At 31.6% G+C, this 24,841-nt stretch overlaps 1 protein-coding gene across 1 annotated transcript in view; it reads right to left on the bottom strand.

Moving 5' to 3' along the window:
• Positions 1 to 226: 226 nt before the first annotated feature.
• LOC140437155 (ATP-dependent DNA helicase Q5-like) overlaps positions 227 to 24,841 on the bottom strand; it is a 56,585-nt gene continuing 31,970 nt past the window's right edge. The window contains exons 10-14 of the mRNA XM_072526498.1: positions 23,134 to 23,578; positions 20,847 to 21,164; positions 19,202 to 19,398; positions 14,865 to 15,156; positions 227 to 12,485 (exon numbers count right to left, since the gene is read on the bottom strand). Coding sequence (XP_072382599.1) covers positions 12,409 to 12,485; positions 14,865 to 15,156; positions 19,202 to 19,398; positions 20,847 to 21,164; positions 23,134 to 23,578 — 1,329 coding nt within the window. The 3' untranslated portion in view covers positions 227 to 12,408. The remainder of the gene's footprint in view (positions 12,486 to 14,864; positions 15,157 to 19,201; positions 19,399 to 20,846; positions 21,165 to 23,133; positions 23,579 to 24,841) is intronic.

Here is a 24,841-nt window from a genome sequence, read left to right as displayed (position 1 = left end):
TTTACTTGTCTTCGACAGTGCTGCAAATATTGGAAGAATTTGATATTAACTTTCTTAACACAGCGGACCGTTTAAGTCAAAGTTTTCATCTCTAATTTAAAATAATCGCAAATTCGTGAAATATACTTTAGTTGTTGAATATCTACATTCCATATCCATTTTCCGATATTCCAGAAAAATATAAAAATAATAATATCCGTGAATATATACGAAAAATAAAACAACCTTTTATAAAACAAGATATTTATATTGGATCAACAATGCCTAAATTATAATAAATTATATACAGCTATAATTAAATTTTTCTTAAAAAAGAAACTATAATGTGAATACAAAACCATAACTAAAATTATACAATCACAATATACAAAACATTCCGAAAATAGCTTAAATATATATATATATATATATATATATATATATATATATATATATATATATATATATAGTGTGTTAATTTTAGGATTAGGCATGGCCCATTGACTTTTCTAAAAAACTATTTTAAATATTGCCAGATTTAAAACTACTATTTCGAATAATGTTGTTCAATGTACCAATTATTCCTTTTCCGCTATGTATTTTTCACATTTAACTTTTACATGATTGATGAGCTGATAAATATTATCATTTTAGTTGTCCCAAAACCTATCCTTAATCCATCTGCACTGCATATGTTTCTAGAAAATGTTCATAGGTTTCTTAACCGTAGTATTGTGCCCACGTAAATGTTAATAACAGTGCGGTTAATTATTTCATCGCCATACTTATTTTGATGTTGGCTATATCTCGTTTTCCAGGGTACCAGTGGAAAATGTTGTCTGATATCTACAGATTAGGAAAGATACAGCCTCATTTTACACCAACCACCACATATAATTAGAATATCTGTCAGTTAATAAAGTTTTTATATTTTATTTCATCTCCCGAATATGAAGATAAAATGTATTGACGGCAGCAACGTTTGCTCATTGGTTTCGTCTAATGGGCAGTTTTTTAACTGTTTATTTAGTTATGAATAGTATGTTTAATAGTTTATTTTTCTTTATGGATATTACGATTAATAATTTTCGTAATGAAGATAATTTTAGAGAATACTGTATTAAATATAATAATTTTAACTTATAGACGTTTTTAAGGTAATAACAGGAATTTAAGGTAAGAACTGGAATGTTTTCCTGTAGGTACTAAGACGAGTTTTTAATTAACCATGAACTTAACACTTAATTGTAAATACTTTTTTTTTGTTCTTGGCTTGAATAATTGTCATTCAGCCAGTCAAATATAAATACAAATAAATGAGTTTGCCAGTACGGTAGATTCCTCATAAAATAAAAGTATGTCACAATACCAATATGTCACAATATATACATCTTCGATACATATATTGCAATGAGAATACCTAATTGAAAAATTAACACACTGTATCTATATATGATGGATGATTTGTTGCATATAAGCAGCTACAGTAAAATGGATACATATATATGCGCTCAATTATATTCGATAACATATATCATGGTGTCATTCAGTTTTTATAAGGATTTTAAAAGCGTCAAAAACAAATGGGACCCAAAAAAGTACATCAATTTTAGATTATATTATTTATATAGCATTAAAACTTTCACTTATTTACATTTTGTAGACTTAATTAGAATTAAATTTCTAATCGCAGCTAAATCATTTTAGTCTAGTCGGGATCTTTACACAAATAGCCTACTTTGGTTATATCTTGGATTTTTACAGAAATGTCTCCGGAAGGTTGTTTGTAACTAGGATTTAAATATATTCCAGCTGAAAAATTTGTACATAATTCAGGAAAGATTTTAGAACGAAAGATCGACGTTACAGATCTCAATTTTTAAACCTTCTATCCTGAATATCTCGGAAGGTATCATACGACAAAATTGGATGGTAGTAAAAAAAATTCCAGTGAGTAAAAATGAATATTCGCAAAAAAATTGCAATTAATTTGATTGTAGGAACTCAGAAAACGTCACAAACAAAAAACTTTGAGGAAATTGTTTTGGAGATAACTTCAAATTTTATATACCATATATTTTTCAAGAAAGTATGCAACCTAAACGTTTAGTCCGTTATGGTGGTTGTCTAAACTTAAAAGCAGTGCACACGTTAATTAATGTAGCGCAAGGCGTTTGTGTCGAATATTAAAAGTATACTGTTATCAATGCACTCAATATTTTAGATTGTGTGACTAAATTTAAACATACAGCTCTTACACATTAATTTGTACTTTATATAAAGTAGAAAATTGCGAATTATTTATACATGACGGTGAATATTTTATAAAAAGTATCAGGCGCCATCTAGTATCCTCTGGATTAGAGGGACAGAGTATGTCATTCTATTTAAATCCCTGTATAATGATGTACTTTTTTGACACTTTTATAAACTTCAATTTCAAAAGACATATGGACACATTTTAGACTATCGACACCTAAGGAAGTAAACATGTGGCCATTATGAAACCGAGAACAATTTAATATTTCTTAATAATTAATAGGAAGCATTAGCGCCATAATGATGAATATAAGAATGATATGATACTAATAGCAAATAAAAAAATTTCCTGCTGTTAAAATATCGTACAACTATATTGTATGTATAAAATAAGCAAAAATCAATAACTTAGAATATATCTTCACCATACTCACTACCAAAATATACACTCCCAGAGTGCAAATATCCCAAATATTTGAGCTGCTCAAACTCCTATAGTTTGAATTAAAGTAAAGTACTAAAATCAATATCATTTAAACCAATGTCAGATGCTTAGTCATCTCATTTTGACAAAATATACTTCTTTTGGAATTTAAGATTATCATATATTGTATCAAAAGTACTAACTGAATATATTCTATAACAGATCATAATTACAAATTTCGTCACTGGCCTTAAACTCGCCGCTTACCCTCTACCGCTATTTTGCGATCCTCATCCAGTAAATACGTGCCGTCGGAAAGACGATCACGCAGTATTCATGCATTTCACGCTTTTTTTCTGGGCTGCGAATATATTATAGATCCACCCCCATTTTATTATTTGCTGCTTCTTTAAAATCCATTTCTCTCTCTTGAAATCTCCATTTTAAGGTACCATTGTTAGTTTTATTATTGTGGGCAGACAACTTAGTTAAATTTAAAAGTAGTAATTAAAGTAATAATAAAGTTGTAATTATTTTGTTTTTAATTAAGCAATTGGAATTCAGCGGATTGCCATAGTGACTATTGAGGAGATTAGATTGTTGAACCACATCATAGAACTTCCCTAGTATATTTTAACAAATTGTCAATCCACTATTTGTGTCTGCCGTCCATCATTTCCTCTTGTAACATCAGTTTTATCTTCTATGTTTATATGAATGCGTTTTTTCTTTGATTATTGTCACATGTGGGCAATTTATACTGTTAACTGCATTACACATTTCACATTTATGTAAATTTCAATCTGTCAATTTATATACCAATTTATCTTGACGTACACCTTCTTAAATATTAATTTTTTTACTGATAACGTGTTGGTTAAATTATGTTGTTACCAATATATCAATATATTACACATTTTGTGGAATTCCATATTTTGCTAATATTTACTACAATATTTGTAGATTTTTAATCTGGAGTTCTGATAATAAATTGATCTGGAAGAAATCTGAGATAATCTCGTTTGGGACCAGCTTAATTTTTCTCAATATTTTACCAAATAATAGTTTTTAATTTCCTTATATCGGCTTCAGCCGATATAAGATATTACTCATGATGAGTAACGTACATTACTTACTTGACCAGAGAAATTGGCAAATAAAAAGAATTTTTCATGGCACTTTTTTACTTTTAGTGACACAATTTTACTGAAAAAGCATAGACTTTAAAATAAGATTTTGTAAAGTTTTTTTGTTAATTTGTTGCTTAACCCTTAGTTGACGGACGGTACTTTAAAGTACCACTTATTTAAAAATATGTCTAAAACACATCTTTATATTTACCTTGATTTTTTCCGATAGGTACTTTAAAGTACCTTATAGAGAATAATATAAGTTAATTTCAATTAACCGGCAACACTGTTTTAGCTCTAAAACAATAACGATATTAGTGCATAACCTAACTATTGTGTTGTGATTTGTCATCTGTAACACATGTGCCAATAAATTGAAAATTATCAATGTTTTTCGGTATAACTGATTATAATATCGTAGACGAAACATTTGAGTGCAAACGTAAGTATTTACTTTTGATAAATAATTACTGTTGTTTGAGAAAACTGATACTTTTCGGTGCGGACTTAAAAGTACCGTCAGGCATGTGGAAGTAATTTATCACTGGACATAAATTTGTTTCGCGACTATCGTTTCTTATTATATTCTAACCCGTTTCATTTTTTTAGATGGAAAAAAAAATAGACTGGACTAGCAAAAAACCTCTAAGTGATGCGGAATTATTAAATATTGTTGACAATTTCTTGTTTGAGGATATACCGGATGACCTAAATTTCCAAACTGACGAAGAATCAGATAATGATGATGAGTCATTAATTAATTCTAACAATGCTGTACCAGAACCTTCAAGTACATTAGAAGTAGATGTGACTCAGTCCATAGAAAATGATATAACAGAAGATGTCGAGGTAAATTCATTGCATGAAATTGACTTGAGTCAGCAGAATGAGGCAATTTTAGATAGAAAGTGGCGTAAAAGAGAAGTAACTACTGCATCTCCAGAATATATGTACCCAACACGTACAGTAGAGGATATTTTTACTGGTTGCGAAACTGGAACTGACATCTTTATTTGCCTTTTAGGTTCCATAATTGATGATATAGTTTATCAGAGCAACTTATATGCTGTCCAAAAGAATAAGGTTCTGAATATAAAAAAAGATGAATTGATAACATTTTTAGGAATAAACATGTTCATGGGGTATCACAAGTTACCAAATTGGAGGCATTATTGGTCTAACAGCGAAGACCTAAAAACTGCAATCGTTCCTGTTGCAATGAGCAGAGACAGGTTTGATGCTATATTGAGCAATCTTCATATAAACGACAATACTAATATTAACACACAAACTCAAGATAAACTATACAAAATAAGGCCAATGATAGACAAACTGAACGAAAATTTTTCAAGAAATTATAGAGGAACTCGTGAGCTTTCGGTTGACGAATCGATAATACTTTTCAAAGGACGGAGCTCTCTAAAGCAGTACAATCCTCTCAAACCTATCAAGAGAGGCTACAAATTATGGTGTCTTTCCGATCAATATGGATATATTATGAAATTTGAAATTTACCAGGGAAAACACAGCATAGTTGAAGAAAAGTATAAGGACTTTGGACTAGGAGCCCGTGTAGTTCTGCATCTTACTGAAGAAGAATGGGGAAAGCAAAGAATGATTTATTTCGATAACTATTTTACCTCCATACCCTTGTTAGAGAAGTTAAAAAGTGAACTAACTTTAGCATGTGGAACAATTAGACCAAATAAAAAGTTTCTTCCTAAGAACTTGACAGCTGATAAATCCATGAAGCGCGGAGATTTTGATTACAGGATTTCGTCGATGGATATTGGAGTGTAAATATGGAAGGACAATAAAATTGTTTACTTTGCTAGTAATTACCACGGTTGTGAGGAAATAACTGTTCAAAGGACCCAAAAAGATGGTACGAAGGCTGATATTGTTGCTCCCATGATTGTAAAAGATTACAATAAATTCATGGGGGGTGTTGACCATGCTGATCGTTTGAGAACTGCTTATGGACTTGACAGACGTAGTAAGAAGTGGTGGTATAGGCTATTTTGGGGATTAATAGATATAGCATTCGTTAATGCTTATATAATATTCTGCGACATACGAAAAAACCAATCCCTTTTAGATTTTCGAAGAGGAGTTGCTATGGGCCTGATGGCTCACAAACTTCAGAAAACTCCATCAAAACGACGAAGACCGAATATTGATGTGTACCCAGAAAGAAGAAGAAGAGGAACATATTATTCAGTCCCATCCGATGTACGCCTTTCAAATAGAGGCTCCCACTGGGTAAAATATGGTGCCCAAAGAGGTAGATGTGAGGTATGCAGCAGCCAAAGTGTACAATCGCGACCTCATTCAACATGTTCTACCTGCAAAATTTATCTGTGTTCGAATGAGAAGAAGAACTGTTTCAATATATATCACGATGTTGAATATTGATGTATTTTTTACAAATAAATTGATAAAAATCTCCGTATTTATCATTAGTCGCCTAATAACTTATTACCACACTAAATTACTCTACACAGCCTGACGGTACTTTAAAGTACCGCATCTGTTTTTTTGCCTAAAAGGTTTTGAAAAATTTTGAAAAAAATTATACTTCTTTTTGAATGTATTTTTGAACATATTTCATCAAAAAATTAAAAAATTTTGTATTATTTTTATTATCCGGCAACTAAGGGTTAATTATTGTAAAAATAGCTTCAAAAGTCGACCTTTTGAAAATTATTAATAACTTTTCTAAAAATGCACAAAATTTTTTTATTTCGCGTGATAATAGAGACAATATCACACATATTCAGCTATACAAATTTGAAGCAGTTTCACTGCATTTTGAGGTTGTGCATTTTTGGAAAAGTTATTAATAATTTTTAAAAACTCTTTTGCAATAAGTAAGCAACAAATTAACAAAAATATCAGGATTTTCATATTGCATATTTTTATCACCAAATGTATCAAAAGGCGTTAGATACCTGTACCAACGAGTGTCATGGGAAAATCTTAGTTCCCTGGTCTATACGTGGTTGATTAGTTAACTCTTTCACGGACACGTCGGTCCTGACAGTCAAAGACAAGTGAAACAAGACTGTTAGCGCCGTTTAAATATAATATATTTACATTAATTTATGACGTCATATAACAAACTTTCTGTTTTGTGTAATTTATAAGAGGTGGACCCGACAGGAGAATTGGTATAGGACAATACTCAAAACAATTCCAACTGCTTCTTACACTACTACTAACACCCACATATACTACAATGAATAAATGACGATTCGAGCAGGTTTTGAAATGCTTTGTTGTTATATAAAGCTAGATTAGCCTATGGCTCCACGAGCGACAGATTGTCGCTAGCAGTAGCAGTAAAATGTAGCGTGATAAATGAAAACAACAGCAGTGATACTGAGTGGCTCCACGCGCTGTAGATTGTCGCTACGTTTCGAGACCGAGACGCGTCGTCAAGGTCGTGTCGGGTTCGAATAGGTCCGGACCTATTTTTTAGCAGTAATTTGCAGCGCGTTTGTGGCTCCACTAGCAGTAATTTGTCGCTTGTAGCAGTAATTGCCATTTAATCGGATATTTTTATTCTTGTTTGTTTATTTCTCTGTGTTTGTTAAGTTTCATTATAATATTCGTAATGGAAACATTTTTTGAGTTTGATAGTGAACTATTAATAATAGAAGTGCAAAGAAATGACTGTTTATATGATTTTAAATTACTCAAAATTTCATGGAAATCGCATACCTCAAACGAAGAAGTGCTGCATAGAATAGGCAAGGAAAGAGAACTTTTTAACACAGTAAAAGTTAGAAAAACATCATACCTAGGCCACATACCGAGAAATAATAAGTACCAATATGCCCAACTTATAGTGAAAGGAAAAATCGAGGGAAAGAGAGGCCTAGGAAGGAAAAGACTATCGTGGCTCAGAAACATCCGACAATGGACAGGGCTAAATTTTGAACAGCTAATAAGAACAGCTGAAGATAGAGAAGAGTTTAAAATTATAGTAGCCAAACTCCATTGAAGAGAGGGAAGAAGAAATCAGAGGATTTTTTAATAGATATTTTTGTATAATTGTTAAATTTTTTGTTTTGAGGGTAAAAATAGATAAGTTCTAGGGTGTAGTCTTAATATTTAATTCGGTAAAAAAAATAATTAAAAAAAAAGCAGTTATCAAAATGATTTTTTATAGATTACTTTAAAGTTTTTTCATACAATTTTGTGTATTAATTCACAACAAAAAATTATCAGTTCTAAGAAAGAAATAAATCCAATATTTTCTTTATCGGTATTCTAGACAATGAAAATTAATGGATGTTTTTTTTTTCAATCCCAACTAAGCTTATCAAACTGTACTTCATAATAGATGCCATTATTAAACAAGAAAAAGTTGAATAGAGAGTTTTTATTGATTTCCCGAAAATCTATTTTTTGGATTTCCTTCTTCGAACTGGTGATTCATTTCTATATAAGTGGTTGTCTAATCATATCATGTAAATAAAATTTTAATAACTGTTTATAGTAAAATTTTATTAGCCTTCAGTACTAATGTTTCGTTTTCGATAGCTTGGCGTGATTCATAAATAAAGGAATGCAACAAAGCAGATTAAGTATTTTAACATAAAAAAGCAAGTTAGATATTGGAAAAGGAAGATTCATTACATCAACCTAATATGATAAATGAATATAATCGACATATGGTAGCCGTCGATCTATTTGATAATTCAGTAGCGAATTACAGAATATGTAGAAGTAAGAAGTGGTGGTGGTCCCTTTTTATCCTAATGAAAGTTAAATAGTTAAATATTTTGTTTTTTTTTATTTTTAGGTAGATACATGTATAGGATTATAAAATATGTAATTTGAAATCTTACCTTAAGGTAATTGCTAATTTTTCTTCTGGGCTTGGGCTATCACGCATTGATGTATCCTGTTTTCGTATGACATCTTTTATTTAACATAATAAAAAATTAAAAGAAGACACTGACATCCTGTAATATTTAAAAAACTTGTCAGGATATTCTTTTAATTTGTTGTGTAAAAAAACAAATTTTCCCTCTGTCTGTCTAGGCACTAGAACAGGGTGAATCCACCATTTCCGTTGTTTTTAAACCCTACGTCGACGGCGCAATGCCAATATTAAAGCAACTTTTTGTTGAAATGATAGATTATCCATACTATATTATTGTATTATCGGTCTGAATTTATTTTACTTATTTATTTATTTATTTATTTCATCTGCTATATACACGGACACTATATAAACCGACAAGATACCACTGATTGTAGCTGAGTCATATTAACACTCATGGAGCCACTACAAGATCAAAATGCGGCGATATGCGCGATGTAAACTGTCGCTCGTGGAGCCATGATTTTACTGCTTTACTGTCGCCGTAATTTTACTGTTACTGCTAGCGACAATCTGTTGCTCGTGGAGCCATAGCCTTAATGTTTCGAAAGTATAAATAAAGCAAGAAGCACAAGTATAGAATTAAATTATATGAGTTACATACACCAGATGGCGTCGTACTAAAAATTGAAATAAAATATTGTTTATGATAAAACAATATCATCGTAGTAGTGGTAATGTAGTCAACATTCAGTTCTTGGTCTAGATAGACCTATGTAAAAAGTTATAAGAAATATGAACGCATTGTACAGTGACCCCACATTCTATTGATGTTGATCGAACTGATCAAGTTATTTCATATTTCTGATGCTTACAGAGAACAATTCCATGGTATTAAATGTTTTTCTTCATTTATTAAAGGTTACAATTTCCAATAGTTATTTTATCTATCTGCGGGGGAAAGAACAGCCCCAAGAACAGTAAAAGGTGTTTTTTTTAGAGATATAGGACTTTGAAATGGAATAAAACAAAGATGATTTTTATAAATTGACATGAAATTGACCTTATTGGTAAGATAATCTTTTGGCATTCTAATTTAAATATGATTTCTGGTATATGACTGTCATTGCTGGCTCAGACGTCTAATCTAGAGGTCCAATTTTCGATTATTTTTTCCAATATTTGCCGCCGTATATCGGCAATACCGCGGCGAATGTTGTCTTTCAAGTGGTCAATCGTTTCATGCTTATCGGCGTAGACTAGCACCTTCACACATCCCCACATAAAATAATCTAACAGTGTTAAATCGCACGATCTTGGAGGCCAATTCAAGGCCCGAAACGTGAAACTATGCGGTTACTAAACGTTTCGTTCAATAAATCAATTGTGACACGAGCTGTGTGACATGTTGCGCCGTCTTACTGAAACAACAACTCCTGCACGTCATGGTTGTTCAATTATGGAATGAAAAAGGCAGTAATCATCATCATCAGGCAGTGGTCACCATTGACTATAACGTTCTAGCCAGCATCGTTTTTGAAGAAGTACAATCCAATGATTCCACCAGACCATAAAGCACACCAAACAGTCAGTTTTACTGGATGTAATGGTTTTTCAACATACATTTGAGGATTATCTTAACTCCAAATAGGGCAGTTTTGTTTGTTGACGTAGCCATTCAATCAACAGTGAGCTTCATCGCTAAACAAAATTCGCTTATGAAAATCGGAATCGACGGCAATCTCGTTTTGGGCCCACTCACCAAATCTACGCCTTGCTAGGTGATGATGTACCTTAAATTCTTGCATGAGTTGGATTTTGTAAGCATGTAATGCAAGATCTTTACGCAACATCTTCCATAAACCGGATGGACACGTATCCAACTGCTGGACACGATGACAGATAGACTGATTCGGGTCTTCCTGTGTGCTACGCTCTACAGCAGCAACAACGTTTTCTGTACGCACTGCACGACGTGTCTGTGGATGCGTATTATCATTTAGAGTAAACGTGCTCTAAAAACGTTGCATGGTTAATCGAATTACTTGCTCTGATGGACTATGATGTTAACCATAAAATGGACGTAGTGCGCGATACGCATTTCGAACAGAACCACAATTTTCAAAATAAATTTGTACCATTTGGAAGCGTTGTTCAGGCGTCAAATATATTCATGCTGAAATGCCAAACCAAACTTAACATAAATCACTTGCATCGAGTTAGAATCTATGGAGAGGGCATCACGTGACTAAAAACGACCTCACTTCGGCCATATTGTTTTGACACTTTTGACAGATCGTATATGTTTATTTACGTTTGTTATTTTTCGAATATTTTTAGTTTTATAATACTTTTATAGAAACTGTAATAATATATTGTGATAGTGCATAATAATGGTTTCTTGTTCTCAACGTAGTTGCAGAGCAATGTTAATAAAAAATCTTCAGGAATAACGTTCTACAGGTTAGTATACAAATATGTAAACAAAGTAATGGCCCGTACTTCAGAGAATAAATTAATAGTATTTGACTGTATTAATTTATCTTTATGTATAATATATCGTGTTTTTAGTGTTCACCGCGGGATAAATAAATCATAGTTTAATAAAAATGTATTGCACTTTGTAGATTATGATTAAATCTTCTGAATAACTAGTCACATTTTTATAGTAGTTTTAATATTATTGAGTCCGGCCATGATCCCACCGCCATATTGTTATCACAGGTAGCCACGCCTACCTACGCCGTTTTTAATACACACGTTAATATGCTCATAGCTTATCCATAGATTCTAACTCGATGATCACTTGACAGTTGTCAAAATGGCCGACAGCTAAAAAGTGTTACCAACTTACATTTCTATACCTCTAAAAAAAAAACCCTTTATATGAGTATGTACATACTTATTCTATGTACATATTTTTCACAATATTCTTATAAAAATGTTTATTGATGTATCTCTGTACAAAATCACGGTAATTCACATGCAAAAGTGATTTTAAGAAAAATAACGAACAAATCAGACATGCGCCTATATAGAAAAATATAGAGGCTAAAAATTTTATTTCTGATCCCGTCAATGCCACAAAAGTAAAATTTAACAAGTAATATAAACATCTTGGCAATGTAAACATTTTTCCAAAAATCACCATATTTCCAAACACGGCATGACAATTATTTTTCACCTTTATTTTACAACGTTCCATTTATTTACTAGTAATATGTAATAAATGCATCTCACTAATGACAGTTATGATTGTTTATCTGTCCAATTAGGTCAATTTTAAATAGGTCTAAACACTTGGTCACAACTGTCTTGACTCTAGTCACGATTTAAACTATACCTACTCTTATTGTGTTGAAGGTTATGATCAAGTTGCCCCTGAAATGATTAATCAATGATGGAAGATTCAGCTTTGGGCATTAAAATTTTTTTATGTTATTGTTTAAAAATACTTCATTGTCAGTGGAACTTACGAATAATGTTGTATGTTACTTCTGCTTACTACCTAACCCAGAGATCATATTGCTAGAGATTTAGTAGAAAATATCTAGATTAAAGATGATAAAAACCATTACAACAATGCTTATTACATTTCATTGGTGTATCTGTCATCTATCAAAATACATGATATTGGCTTAAATGTAGTAATATAAACTTAATAGCACAATTTATTTACTTAAAAGGGTTATAAAAAGAAGGTAATGGTTGAAACAGGGCATTGATGGTCGTTAATAACGTGTACATACTACTTATGTGTAAGTATTGAAGGATTATAGACGTTATAAGGTAGTTTTGGAAGTGATTTCTTCGTTTTTCTCAAGAAAGCTTCTCACGTACTCCTTGATTTCATTTTCATCTAAAAATATTTACAAAAATCAAATAATATCTAATAAAAATAATTCATTGAAAATATTTAAAAATTCGTTTTAACAGCCTACCTGGCTAATAGTAGTTTTTGAATTTGAATAAATATGTGAACAATAGGTACAATGTCCACATCTATTATGGAGTATTGTTTGTTATCTGTAGTGTATGGCTTGTTAGCGAAATATTGATGAACACAGAAAAGAGTATCTTAATATGATTATATTCAAAAAATTATCCAAAAACACATTTTCGATGTAAAGTTTTCCTCTTAACACGATCATGGTGTTAAAATTAGCCTAACTATCAAGAAAAATTCGAAAAATATGAAAATGCTCTTTTTCTAAAAAGAAAATCGTACCTCAAGAGCATATTTCTTTTTTTCTCTCAACATTTAGGATAAGTTGTTCAAAAGTATATACTTTAAAGAAAAATAAGCACAACTCTTATATCAGAGGATGAAATTGTATTACATTCTCACTTTTTGCGGGCAAATTCCCAATAACGGTCAAATTCCGAATTTTTTGACATTTTACGTCTTTTTTGGCAGTTGTCTGCATTATTTTATCAACTCAAATGCCATTCTGAACACAGATTTGGATTCCCCAGACAATTTTACACAAAATAGTGTATTTATATATTTGAGTAATTGAAAAATCTTGAGTTTATGAACATAACCTCCCTAAAATGACAACATAACATCTAGGACAAAAGGCTGTTTAAATTGTATTTGAAATACAATTGAACACATAGAACAAAATCTCGCTACATATTGGCATAATAATATACATGGAATATAAAAGTTACAAATACATTCCTGGGTTTGAGTGAATGGATTCCTTGAGGGAGAAGATGGTTTTCAGAATTACCTTAGTTTAGAGAGCTTTCCTGTAGCTGATATATTGTAGTTTTTAATATAAATAAGACTAACCTACTGGGTGGGGCCTATATTGTAAGCCTTGAAACCGGTAGCCCAAAATTCACCATCATTAAATAATAAAAACTACTTGAGATTGTGAGTATTTTGACTCATTTCCTATATACTGGTATTATGGACTCGGTTAAGCCTTTGCCAGGTCTATAAAACATAGATATGCTGGTTTATTGTACTCGCTGGCCTTTTCTGTGATTTGTCTTAGTACAAATACGGCGTCTACGCAGGATCTTCCGGATCTGAATCCTTGTTGTTCATCTGATAAAGTTGTTAGTTTATTGATTTTGTTGGTTAGGACTTTTGTGGTAAGCTTAAGTGCGGTGTTCAGTAGATGTATAATAATTGTTGGGGTCTTCTTTATCTCCTTTCTTGAACATTGGTATCATTATGCTGTTTCTCCATGCGTCTGGTATCTTGCAGTGCAACATTAGTTTTTGTCATCTCTATGGTTATACTTTCTCCTCCGTGTTTTAGAAGCTCGTTGGTTATTCCGTCTGGTCCTGGTGACTTTCTATTTTTGAGTGAATTTATGGCTATCTCTACTTCCTGAAAACTGATTTCTATTTCGTGTCTTAATTCAGATACGTTATCATGTTGATTATTATTTTCCTTTCCTTTAAACAGTTCCGTCAGGTATATTTCCCATTCGTTTGCTGGTATATTATTGTATTCCTTCAATTCTGCCATTTCTTTCCATTGGTTTCTTATGATTCTCCCTCATAATGGTAAACAGCGAAACTACGTCGAAATACAGTAATATATCATCTTCTCTTAGAGTGATATCATTTATTTTCTAAATAAATTGTGTAGAAAACCTGACACAATTTTCAGACTAGCAAATGGATAGTTTTAACGATGTTAGATATTTTCTGACATCGTATATAGGCAAGGCAATTGCGCTGATAATCGGTATTTAAGAACCATTTTCTTTGTGAAGGCCGTACAGTGGCGGTGATAGTGCTTTGTCTTTCGAACATTTTTCTTACTTTGTTATTTGATAGGACTAGCCTGGAAATGTTTAGTTTTTTTTTTTCAGAACGGTTCCAGGGGGGTCGTGTTTTACTTTTTGTAAGTGTCCAGTAGTTCTTTCATTTTATTGTGGAAATCCTCAGTTTTTAGTACGATTCGCCTGATCAGTATCTATGTAATATTAAAATATTTTTGTCAACATTTAGGTCTTCAATTGCCCTCTTTTCCAAAGAAGTGAGATTGCTTTTAGGTAATTGGTGCGTTGTAATTTTCGTGAATTTTCCATCCGAATTTCGTACGCGATAATTCATCCTGACTCGACATTAGAAATTATGTGCGTTACATGGAAATGGAAACGAAACTTAGACAACCAAATAACTAGGTCATAAAATAATTGAAATTCCGATAAAAAAGTTTACTTTTTCGTTCAAATACTTTTAGTACTAAAAGGCAAATAAAAAAACTTACCTTTATCTGCTAATGCATGTGATATACTCCTAGCCAAGGTCTTGAAAATATCCCTAGATTCAAACCTCCTTTCGGCATATGCTGGCGTCAATAACTTTACTACTAATCCACCAATTTCAACTTTCTTTAACTTGGGTTTTTTCTTCGGATCCACTATGGATTTTTCTTGATGATTGGTAGGTTTTGGAGGCATTTGGTGTATGTTACTCTTTGATTCATTGGATTTGTTATTCTCATGAGGTTCACTGTTTCTAGATTTGCTTACAGTTTCTTTTCTAGAATTGGCGTCATTCTAAAACAGAATTTATATAAACACAAGTATGCACAATGTTCATGAATATCTAGAGCAATATACAGTATTGATGTTAATGTTAATAATACAAATATTGTTAAAATATCGAAATATTTTAAAATCATCTTTGAAATATAATTTATAACATTAATCCACTAATTATTTGCACATGTATGATATTATTCACGAATATTGCTTTTGATATCACGTCTCTTTTAAACCTGTAGAACCTAAAGCCATGAAATGAAGCTTGTCCGAACTTCGATCCGATCTTCTTCTTGTTGAAGTTCCTTTTATCGGAGGTTGTAAATCATTATGACGATTCTAAACGAGCATGGTATCAACATAAATGGAGAGAAGCTCAGTCAGTTGAGATTTGCCGATAACATCGTCCTTATAGCCGATCGTATGGATGATGCAATAATAATGATTGAACAATTATATCACGCTTTCTTGGATGTCGGACTAAAGATAAATATGAACAAGACGCAAATAATTACTAATCTGTGCATACTGCATCATATAAGTACTTAGGATATGAAATTCGGTTGGGCAGAGATAACCAGACATGTGAGTTCCCACGTCGCATAGGCTCAGCCTGGGTAACGTTTGGTAAATTAAACTATATATTTAAATCGAACCTACCCATATGCCTCAAAAGAAAAACTTTGATCAATGTGTGCTCAGTTATGGAGCGAAAACATTAATAGTCACAAAAAAGGTAGTGAATAAGATTCGCGTGACTCAGAGGGCTATGGAGCGCCAGATGTTAGATGTCTTTCTGAGAGACCGAATCTAATATGAAGAAATACGTCGTAGAACAAAAACAACAGACAACAACAGAATTGGACAGGACACGTCACCAGATTATTAGACAACCGATGGACAAAACGTATTGTCGAGTAGAGACCAAGACAAGAAGCACTACGGAGCAGAGGACGTCCAACAACCAGATAGACTGACGACCTGAAGCGTGTTAGCAGTAACTGGATGCAAGCCGCACAAGACAGAGACAGATGGAAAGAACTGAGGGAGATCATGTCCAGCAGTAGACGCATACAGGTTGATGATGATAATGAACTTTATTCACAGCCGTCCTAAATAATTGAGCTAAACTCATATTAATCCTTGTGTTGCCAATCCGTACATTTTGTTGAATCATTTTTTTCTGACCTCCCAAATCCCATGATTTGACAAATTCTCCATAGATGTATGAGCTTACGGATTTATTTTATTTATTTGAGCCAAGAAAATTTTCCTTTTAAAATTAAAGACATGTATCGGCCAACTGAAAATCATGGATTTCATATAAGTACTTTTATGCAAACAGGGAGTAAAGAACTATAAAGTAAACAAATATTAATTTCAATGATTCATTTATTTACTATAAAATTAATGACTACATTCTATACATTTTGTAGTTTTTAGGTATGCTCATCACAGACTGGCTATTGGCATTAACCACAGCACTTTCTGGTCTTTCCGCGTTTGCAAATAGGGACTTGTGACATATGTAGCACATACTTGTGACACGTATATCCAACAACAAGTTTCCTGCCAGTATTGTCTCTGGTTGACTATCAGTAGTTAATAGAACTACAATCGACTTATCGCAATAGTTTCAATTGCTAGTTTTGTCGAATGGTGTTACATGATCTGCTGATTTGAAGCTCGCTCTTCAATTAATGGCATAGCCAATTCTTCTCTACTCTGATACTGTTTGATATGATTTTATTATTTTCGTAATAAACAATATAAGCAGCAAGTCAGGAGATGTCGAGAATATTGTCGAAAAAACAAGTGACCACCTGCACGGTAGCCGTTGCGTAGTGCATCTCGCGCAATTTGATCCACTGTATTAACATCAGTTTTGTATTTATTATAAAACAAAAATCATTTCTGGTTTCTTATGTACTGCATTAGACTTCTTATTATCATAGTGCATAGTGCTGAGCAAAATCACAGCTTCGGTACACAAGAACATATAACTGTTTGATGAAAGGCAAAAACAGTTGGCAAGGGTTCTCTTATTTTCGAAGCTTTCATTTCTTTAGGAATGTATGGCTTTTTAAGTGCCAAGGATAGTGAGGTTATAGAGGAAGAGAAGAGCTGTTCATCGATAGTTAAATTTGCTGTTGGCTTGTAAATAGCTGCTAAGTTTGCATTTAGCATGTTCCAATCAGCAATTGGTGCAGCGTTATGATTAACTGTTCGTGCACGATGTGTATATTCTAGTCATTAAATCGTGTAAACCTTAAAATCGATTGGAATCGTCATCGTCCCACATGTATATGTTTGTTTCAAAGGTTTCACCTATACAAAAGAATGAAGATTCCCTTCTGAACAGGGAACAGACTGTCGGCGTTTTATAAGTAACTTGAGATTATAGAAACCATTCTATGTAATTCTATAATTTTATTTCGGTCAGAATATCTTCATTGACCATAAATACTCCAGTCGCCAGAGACAAAAGTGTCACTAAACCTCTAAAAATCATACGAACAAGTTGAATTTTATGGAAAGTGTCTATTTTGGAACCCAAATCAACATGCAAAACGTTTACCACTTTTATACCCCGGCTTCCCCCTAAAATCCCCACTTATTGGGGGAGCAAACGAAAAAAATCGATTTACCAAGTTCTTTGCACCGTAGAAAAAATATTTCAAATAAAAAATGTAGCGAATATAATTTGAAACAAAAATGTTTATTAGCACTTTTTGTGTAGAATGAACCGTTCTTTCAGAAACAACGCTTGAAGCAACCTAAATTTTTACGAGTTGATAAAAATTTTAAATAAAATTTTTATCAACTCGTCGGTTAAAATTCGAGATCTTTTGATCACAGTGTCCTATCGACGAAAATCAAAATGCGTTTTAAAAGGTGAAGAGTGTAGCTTTCGTGTTCAGTTTTTGTGTTTTGCCGCAAATGAAATCAGTTAATAAAGGTGTTAAATATATAAACGTTGCTCTACTTTTGCCATTTTTTATGATTCTCATGAGATCCATAAAATGTATTACTTTCATTGACCGATCGCTATGGAATTTCTATTACTAGAGCCTATTCTTTAAAACCCATAGCATGAAATTTCGGTTTTGAATTTTGGCAAATAATGTGAGGCACTTGAATATGCTTAAAAAACGCTGAATTTAAACTTTCACATTACAAACGATCTAGTAGGTACGTTTAAAACTATATCTTTTCGATTACACAAATACGTTTTTGAAAACTACACAACATAAGCTACAAATTCCATTCGATACAGTCTTCGTGGAGGTATTTTCCATGACGTGCGATTGATTGTAATGTGAAAGTTTGAATTCTGAGTTTGATTTGCAGTGGTGTATACAAGCTCAATTGTGGTGACTGCCCAAAAACCTATTCCTTCTCCTGCCCAAAACATCAAGTGACTACGTTAGTAAGGCAGTGAGTAAACAGTCATGTACAGAGCTTATAGAGCATTTTAGCGAGTTCATTAAAAGATCGTAAATTTTCTTCCAACAAAGATATGATAGAAGCTGCCCTGTATTACAGAGCAGGATCATTGTTTTAAAGTCTAGAAGCGTTGCAAGTTCATTGTAATAAAAATGTATCCAATTCAGAGGAGAATATGTTGAATAATACAATACTTTGACTTTCAAATTGTGTTTGCTCCTATAGTAGGCTAAGACTTTTCAATAAACCATCGTAATAAACGACTTGTGTAGACAATGAAGTAACTTTACTTAGTAACACGGCATTTATTTACTCAATATACCCACTACGCCAAAACACAACAGGGTTATACACAAAAGATCTTAATAAATCCTGATACAGGGCTTTCCTACCCTACAAATTAAATACAAATTAAATTTCACTTAATTTTTATTTTGGGTCGAAAATTAAATTAATTTTAATTTATATTTTAAAAACGATTTCTGAAGTGGAAATTAAAAAATCAAAATAAACATATTTTAAACTAAAATTGTAGTCAATTCCCAATAAAGATAGTAAATAATAGATGCTAAATATAAAAAAATATACAACTTTAATAATCAAATCAATTTACCTTCGCATGTACACTAGGCTTAGTTTTCAATGTGTCTGGTTCAGGTTTCTTTATTTCGCTTTTATTGTTAGGGTTGTATTCTTCATTAATTCTGGAAAAAAGATCTTCTTTGTTTTTAGTTTCATTTTTGCTGACATCTGATTGCTGAGTATATTCTTCATCATCTTCCCAACTTCTTGATTCAGTGGTTGCTGTGTCTTATAAAGTCGAAAATTAAACATTATAGAAATAATTGTGTAACTTCAAAATTAAAACAAAGTCAATATTTCTATAAACTCCACAACTATAGGCTAGAATTTGTAAATACTCCCTATATCTTACTATCTTATATTATAGGTGAGCGGTTTATGGCTAAAAAGACGCTTAGAAACGGAATACATCAACTAAATGTTTTTTGAACTTCTACCATCCCAAACCTTTTTTATTCGATTGTATATATATTTCCAAATTTAAATGTATTTTCTTTTCATTTTTTTAAGTGGGCCAGAAATTATTAATAACAAATAACTCATAACAAGAAAACAATTGCCCAAATCGCTTTGAGTAAAATTTTTTTAGACATATCTCATCGAAGTAAATACTTTTTCTCTCTTGGTTATTTGAAAAATGCTTTCTCTTTGAGTTATTTAGAATTTGTTGTTGAAAAAATGACTTAATTGGTGATTTTTGGGATTTTTTTTAACTACTAAATGAATTACAATTCTACAAAAAGTTTTATAATCTTTAAACCTTCACGTATAAGTAAGAATATTTTGACAAGGATGAGTGGTTTCTATCTTGGTGAAAACATAATTTTAAATTTAAGCAGATTTCTAAGCCCTGTATCGCTGCGACCGTACACGATTATTAACATAATACTTGTATACAGCGATAGATTGCTCGAAATGCATATTCTAAATAAGTATTTGGTTCCATGTTTTAAGCAAGATAGAATCCATTTATCCTTGTCAAAATATTCTTACTTGTACGTAAAGATTATCAAGCTCTTTATAGAATTGCAATTTATTTAGTGATTTTTTAGAAAAAAATACCAAAAATCACTAATTTTTTTTCAACAAAAAATTATAAATAACTTGGAAAGAAAGTATTTTTCGAAAAATTACCAAGATGGAAAAAGTATTTATTTTGATGAGATACACCTAAAAAAAATTTAATTGAAGCTATTCTAAAAAGTTGTTTGTTAATAATTTCCTGTCCACTTGAAAAATTAAAAAAAAATACATTTGAACTTGAAAAAAATATATATAATCGAATAAAAAAGGTTTGGTGCAGTATAAATGCAAAAAAAATGATCGCTTTATGCTCTGTTTAGAGGGGTAAACCGCTCGCATTCTATAAGAACTTAAAGAAAACAAATTTGCGCCAGTTTTTAACAAAATCATCAGGATTCTCCAACAGAGCTAGGCCAGAAAATTAAACTAAAAGAATAAAAAGTTCAGAATTACAGAAATCTGTTAACAATGAAGCAAATAATATCCACTATCTTTTGAGGCAATCAAGAAAACATAGCATTTTGTTAAAGCTTAGACCTACTTCTTGACAACCTAAGAAAATCCTATGATATTAAAAGACTATAGAAAATTATGCTGAAAAGTGATCCAACCATGGATGCTGATTAATTCAATACTAAAAAAATACTGCTTACCTAATGGTGCTGTATCCTCCAAATGTATGTCCTTTCTGTTTTCTTCAGGATTATCTGCATTTCTAAAAGTATCCAATTCGTCATATCGTGTTAGTTTTTCTGTATCTTCAAACAGTTCCGTAATATGCATATTTGAAGAATTTTGTTCTTTTGTTTTGCTGCTATTTCTGCTTTCTTCTTTTGACCTTTTCTGGTCCTCTTTACGGTCATTACTATGACTTCTCTTCTTAGATTTATGAGCTTTTCTGTCATCCTTTTTGTCTTTATCTTTACTGCTGGACTTGTGTTTGTATTTTGGAGATTTGTCATGCTTGTCATCTAATAAGCAATGTAAATATAAATAACAAGCATTATGTATTGAGCATACATACAAGCATTGAGTATATTTTCAAAGATTGAATTTGGTTGCTATAAGACAAGAATTTGACGTGTTGAAAAAAAAACATTATCACAATTAAAATAAAGGTAAATGAACCAAATATTAAAAAAAGACAGAATTATTAATAAAAACCTACATATACAAGATAATTGCTTATTTGCTACATAAATATAACCTACATATCGTCTTTCTAATTAGCAAAACTTGTAACTAAACTTTTTTCGCCATCCATCCATCACATGGCTCTACAGCCCAATTCAAGCCCTGGCCTACCTTAACAAACCTCTCCATCTGTTACAGTCTCTAGACATTCTCCTCCATGATCAACTGTTATGGAGATTTCTGGCATCCCCATTCACATTATCCTCCCATCGCTTTCTCAGTCTTCCAGGTCTCTTCCCCTGCATTCTTGCATTAAACAGTTTTTTTGGAAGCCTGTTTTCTTCCATCCTAAATACATGGCCTGCCCATTGAAGACGTTATAGGCAGACATACTGAGATAAAGGTTGTATATATATATTTCATTTCATAATTGTATCTGATTCCCCACCTGTTGTTCTCATTTATAAGGCCTAGTATTTGTCTCAGTACCTTTCTTTCAAAGATGTCTACGTATTTTACAGATTTTTGAGTTAACACCCAAGTTTCACATCTATAGCTCACTATCAGTCAAATTATGGTCTTGTAGATTTGTATCTTAGTTCTTTGTTTGATGTACATCTAGTGATTTAAATATCGAGCTCATAGGAAAGTATGCCATATTGGCTAGGATGATTCTTCTACTAGGCTCTGCATTGTCAATGTTGTCCTTTGTGATCTTGACTTCTAAATAGATAAAGCTATCTACTTTTTCAAAGTTGTTAACTATCAGGTAGTTTTGTGTTGTTCTCTCTGATTTACTTTGTACTAGGGTTTTAATCTTATTTTATTATATTTAATTATCAGAATTCTAGTAATTGCATTATTAAAGAATAAATCTTTTAATATTATAAATAGTCAAAAGTAACAAGTTTTAATTAATATTATAAGCAAAGGTAACCTTCCCATTTGGTCTCCATCAAGAAGTGTAAGATTACATAATATTTTTAGACAATAATTAAATTTTATTACTAATATTGTAACATTAATTAATTAAGTAGGTACCATGGATTAAATCATTTTGTGGTTTCTGTACCAGAAAACAAAATAAGATGAGCATAGATTGGATGTTTAAGTAAAGTTGTGTTTGTATGTTTAAGTATTGATTGTTTTTACAATTTTCATACCAAGTAACACTTAACAAACATCTATTGGGTTCACACCTAGTAGTCCCATATGGGAACAGGTTTTCCTTAATTATTATTTCATTTAAAAACAATTTTCTTCTTACGTTTTCTACAGAATATTCTTACATTTAATGATTTTTGATCCTATGCCTAACTTCTGGTTTATATAGTTTCATTAGCCCTCTCCCAGATGTCTAGCACTAATTGCTTTAGTTATTCCCTCTTTCCATGTTTTCTTTGTTCTTCCTTGCTTCCTATGGTTTGGTAATAGAAAGTAGTGGAAATTAGGTATGGGAACAGTTCATTAGACATTTTGAAACTGATTTTATATAAATTTTTTCAAATATTTTTTTGTTAAATTTTAATAATAATTCCATAAATAAATCCATTTTGCCAGTGAAATGACAATAAAAATCTGGTCTACTAGACTGTTAATTTTTTTACAATGTTTTCAAATTAAGGTTTCACTTTAGCTTTAAACCATTTTTTCTCAGGCATCAAAGTTTTCCCATTTTATAATTAAAAGAATCAAATTAAAAAAAAAACTGTTTGTATATCTCTGTACATTAATTTTAGCTAAAAATTTCTTGTTTGTGTATAGTGGATATATCTTAATATCAGTTGAAGTATCTAAATAACTCACCTTGATTTTCAGAAGTTTTTGTATATTTCCTCTCTAAAACATAATCCATCTCCTCATCCGATTCATCACCAAATAGGGATTTTAAATCCTTCTTACCACTACCCATGTTTGTTCTTGATTCTAAATCAGATTTGAATAGTTCACTTCTCACTACACGTTCTTCAGCTAAAACTTCTGAAGCTGTTTTGAAAAAAGCACTGAGTCTCTTTTGACGGTTGTTCTGTTCCGGCTGCACTTCTTCGAGAGCTTCTCTAGCTGTCTTAAATGTGGGTAAACTGTTAGTTGGTTCACTTGTTGATGAACTTTCTAATTTTCCTAATTGCTGCTTCTTGGTGATGTTTCTGAATAGATCAGACAAAGTTTCATGTTTTTCTGCTTTAGGCTCGAAAGTCAAGAGTTTTTCATACACGATTTCATCCTCTGTGAATTTCTTGATGTTGGAAATCTGAAATAAAATTCTCTAAAAATAACTGAATGAAAGTTGCATGTGTTGTCCATTTGACGACAGATATAAGTTATCTCAGTTTAAGTAACTTTCTGATAATACCAAAAACTGGCCACATATTTATTTAAAATACGCAGTAATTTTTTTGTAATTCATGAAAATATGTTACTCTAAAATAATTTGTAAGGTCATTATTTGACAGACATATCTGACACTAATTAAATGACATTTGATGTTTAGATATCAATGCTGCCAACTTTGATAGACAACAAAATTTTACTTTCGAAAATAGATAAATAATTTTAAATCGGGTTATCATTATAAATTGGTTTCGACTATGGGCCGATTATTCGAACGCTAATCAAAAATTAAATGGTTGAGTTTACCGAAAGTACAAGCTGATTATAGCTGCAAATGTAAACCAAGAATTAAAATATTTCGGTTTGGCAGTGTCGGGATTTTTTTAGAATGCATCTAATGTATGCTTTAAATATAAACACAGAAAGCTTTTAAAAAGTACATATCGATTATACTATTTTATGAATTCTGCAATTTTTAATTTATATGAAACGATAACGAATAAACATTTCTCTCTAGAGATTAATTCCACCATCTATGCAATCTGGCAACTGCTGATTTGACGATTGCCAAATCTATTCCCTAATCTATCAAAGGGTAATTGCTAAAAAATTCTAATAATTAACTGCAATTAATCTTCAAATAAACAAATATTTTCTCATTCTTGTTTTATATAAATCAAAAATTGCAGAATTCATAACATAATATAAACAAAATGTACTTTTCTAAAGCTTTATCTTTTTATATTTGAAGCCTACAGCATCTACATTATAAAAACATGCCAACACTGCTAAACCGAGATTTTACGAGAAGCTAATTAACCCAAGCGATGCCGACGTTGCCAGATTTTCTTTACCTAGATTTTAGCGCGATTTTTAAATAATGGAGGCGTATTACGCGTATATCCTCTTTCGGGAAACACATCTTAACCATCAAAATGAAAAATTTTTATGAAGACTATTCAAAATATTGATTTGTTTTGAATAAAGTCTTCATTGTTTTGAATGAAGTCTTCCCTGTTAATAAAAGAATGAAATATTTTTGTAGTTATTTTTTAAAAGAAATAAATACTTTGAGTATTTGATTCGTTAATAGCAAGGAATACATACTTTATGTAAAACAAAACTTCACTTGTAAAATTTTTATATTGATGGTTACGATGTTATTATTTGTTATTATAAGGAA

This window comes from Diabrotica undecimpunctata, chromosome 3 (assembly GCF_040954645.1).
Source record: "Diabrotica undecimpunctata isolate CICGRU chromosome 3, icDiaUnde3, whole genome shotgun sequence".
Lineage (NCBI taxonomy): Eukaryota > Metazoa > Arthropoda > Insecta > Coleoptera > Chrysomelidae > Diabrotica > Diabrotica undecimpunctata.
Note: the sequence above shows the minus strand (reverse complement) of the source record. Positions and strands in the feature narration are given on the sequence as shown.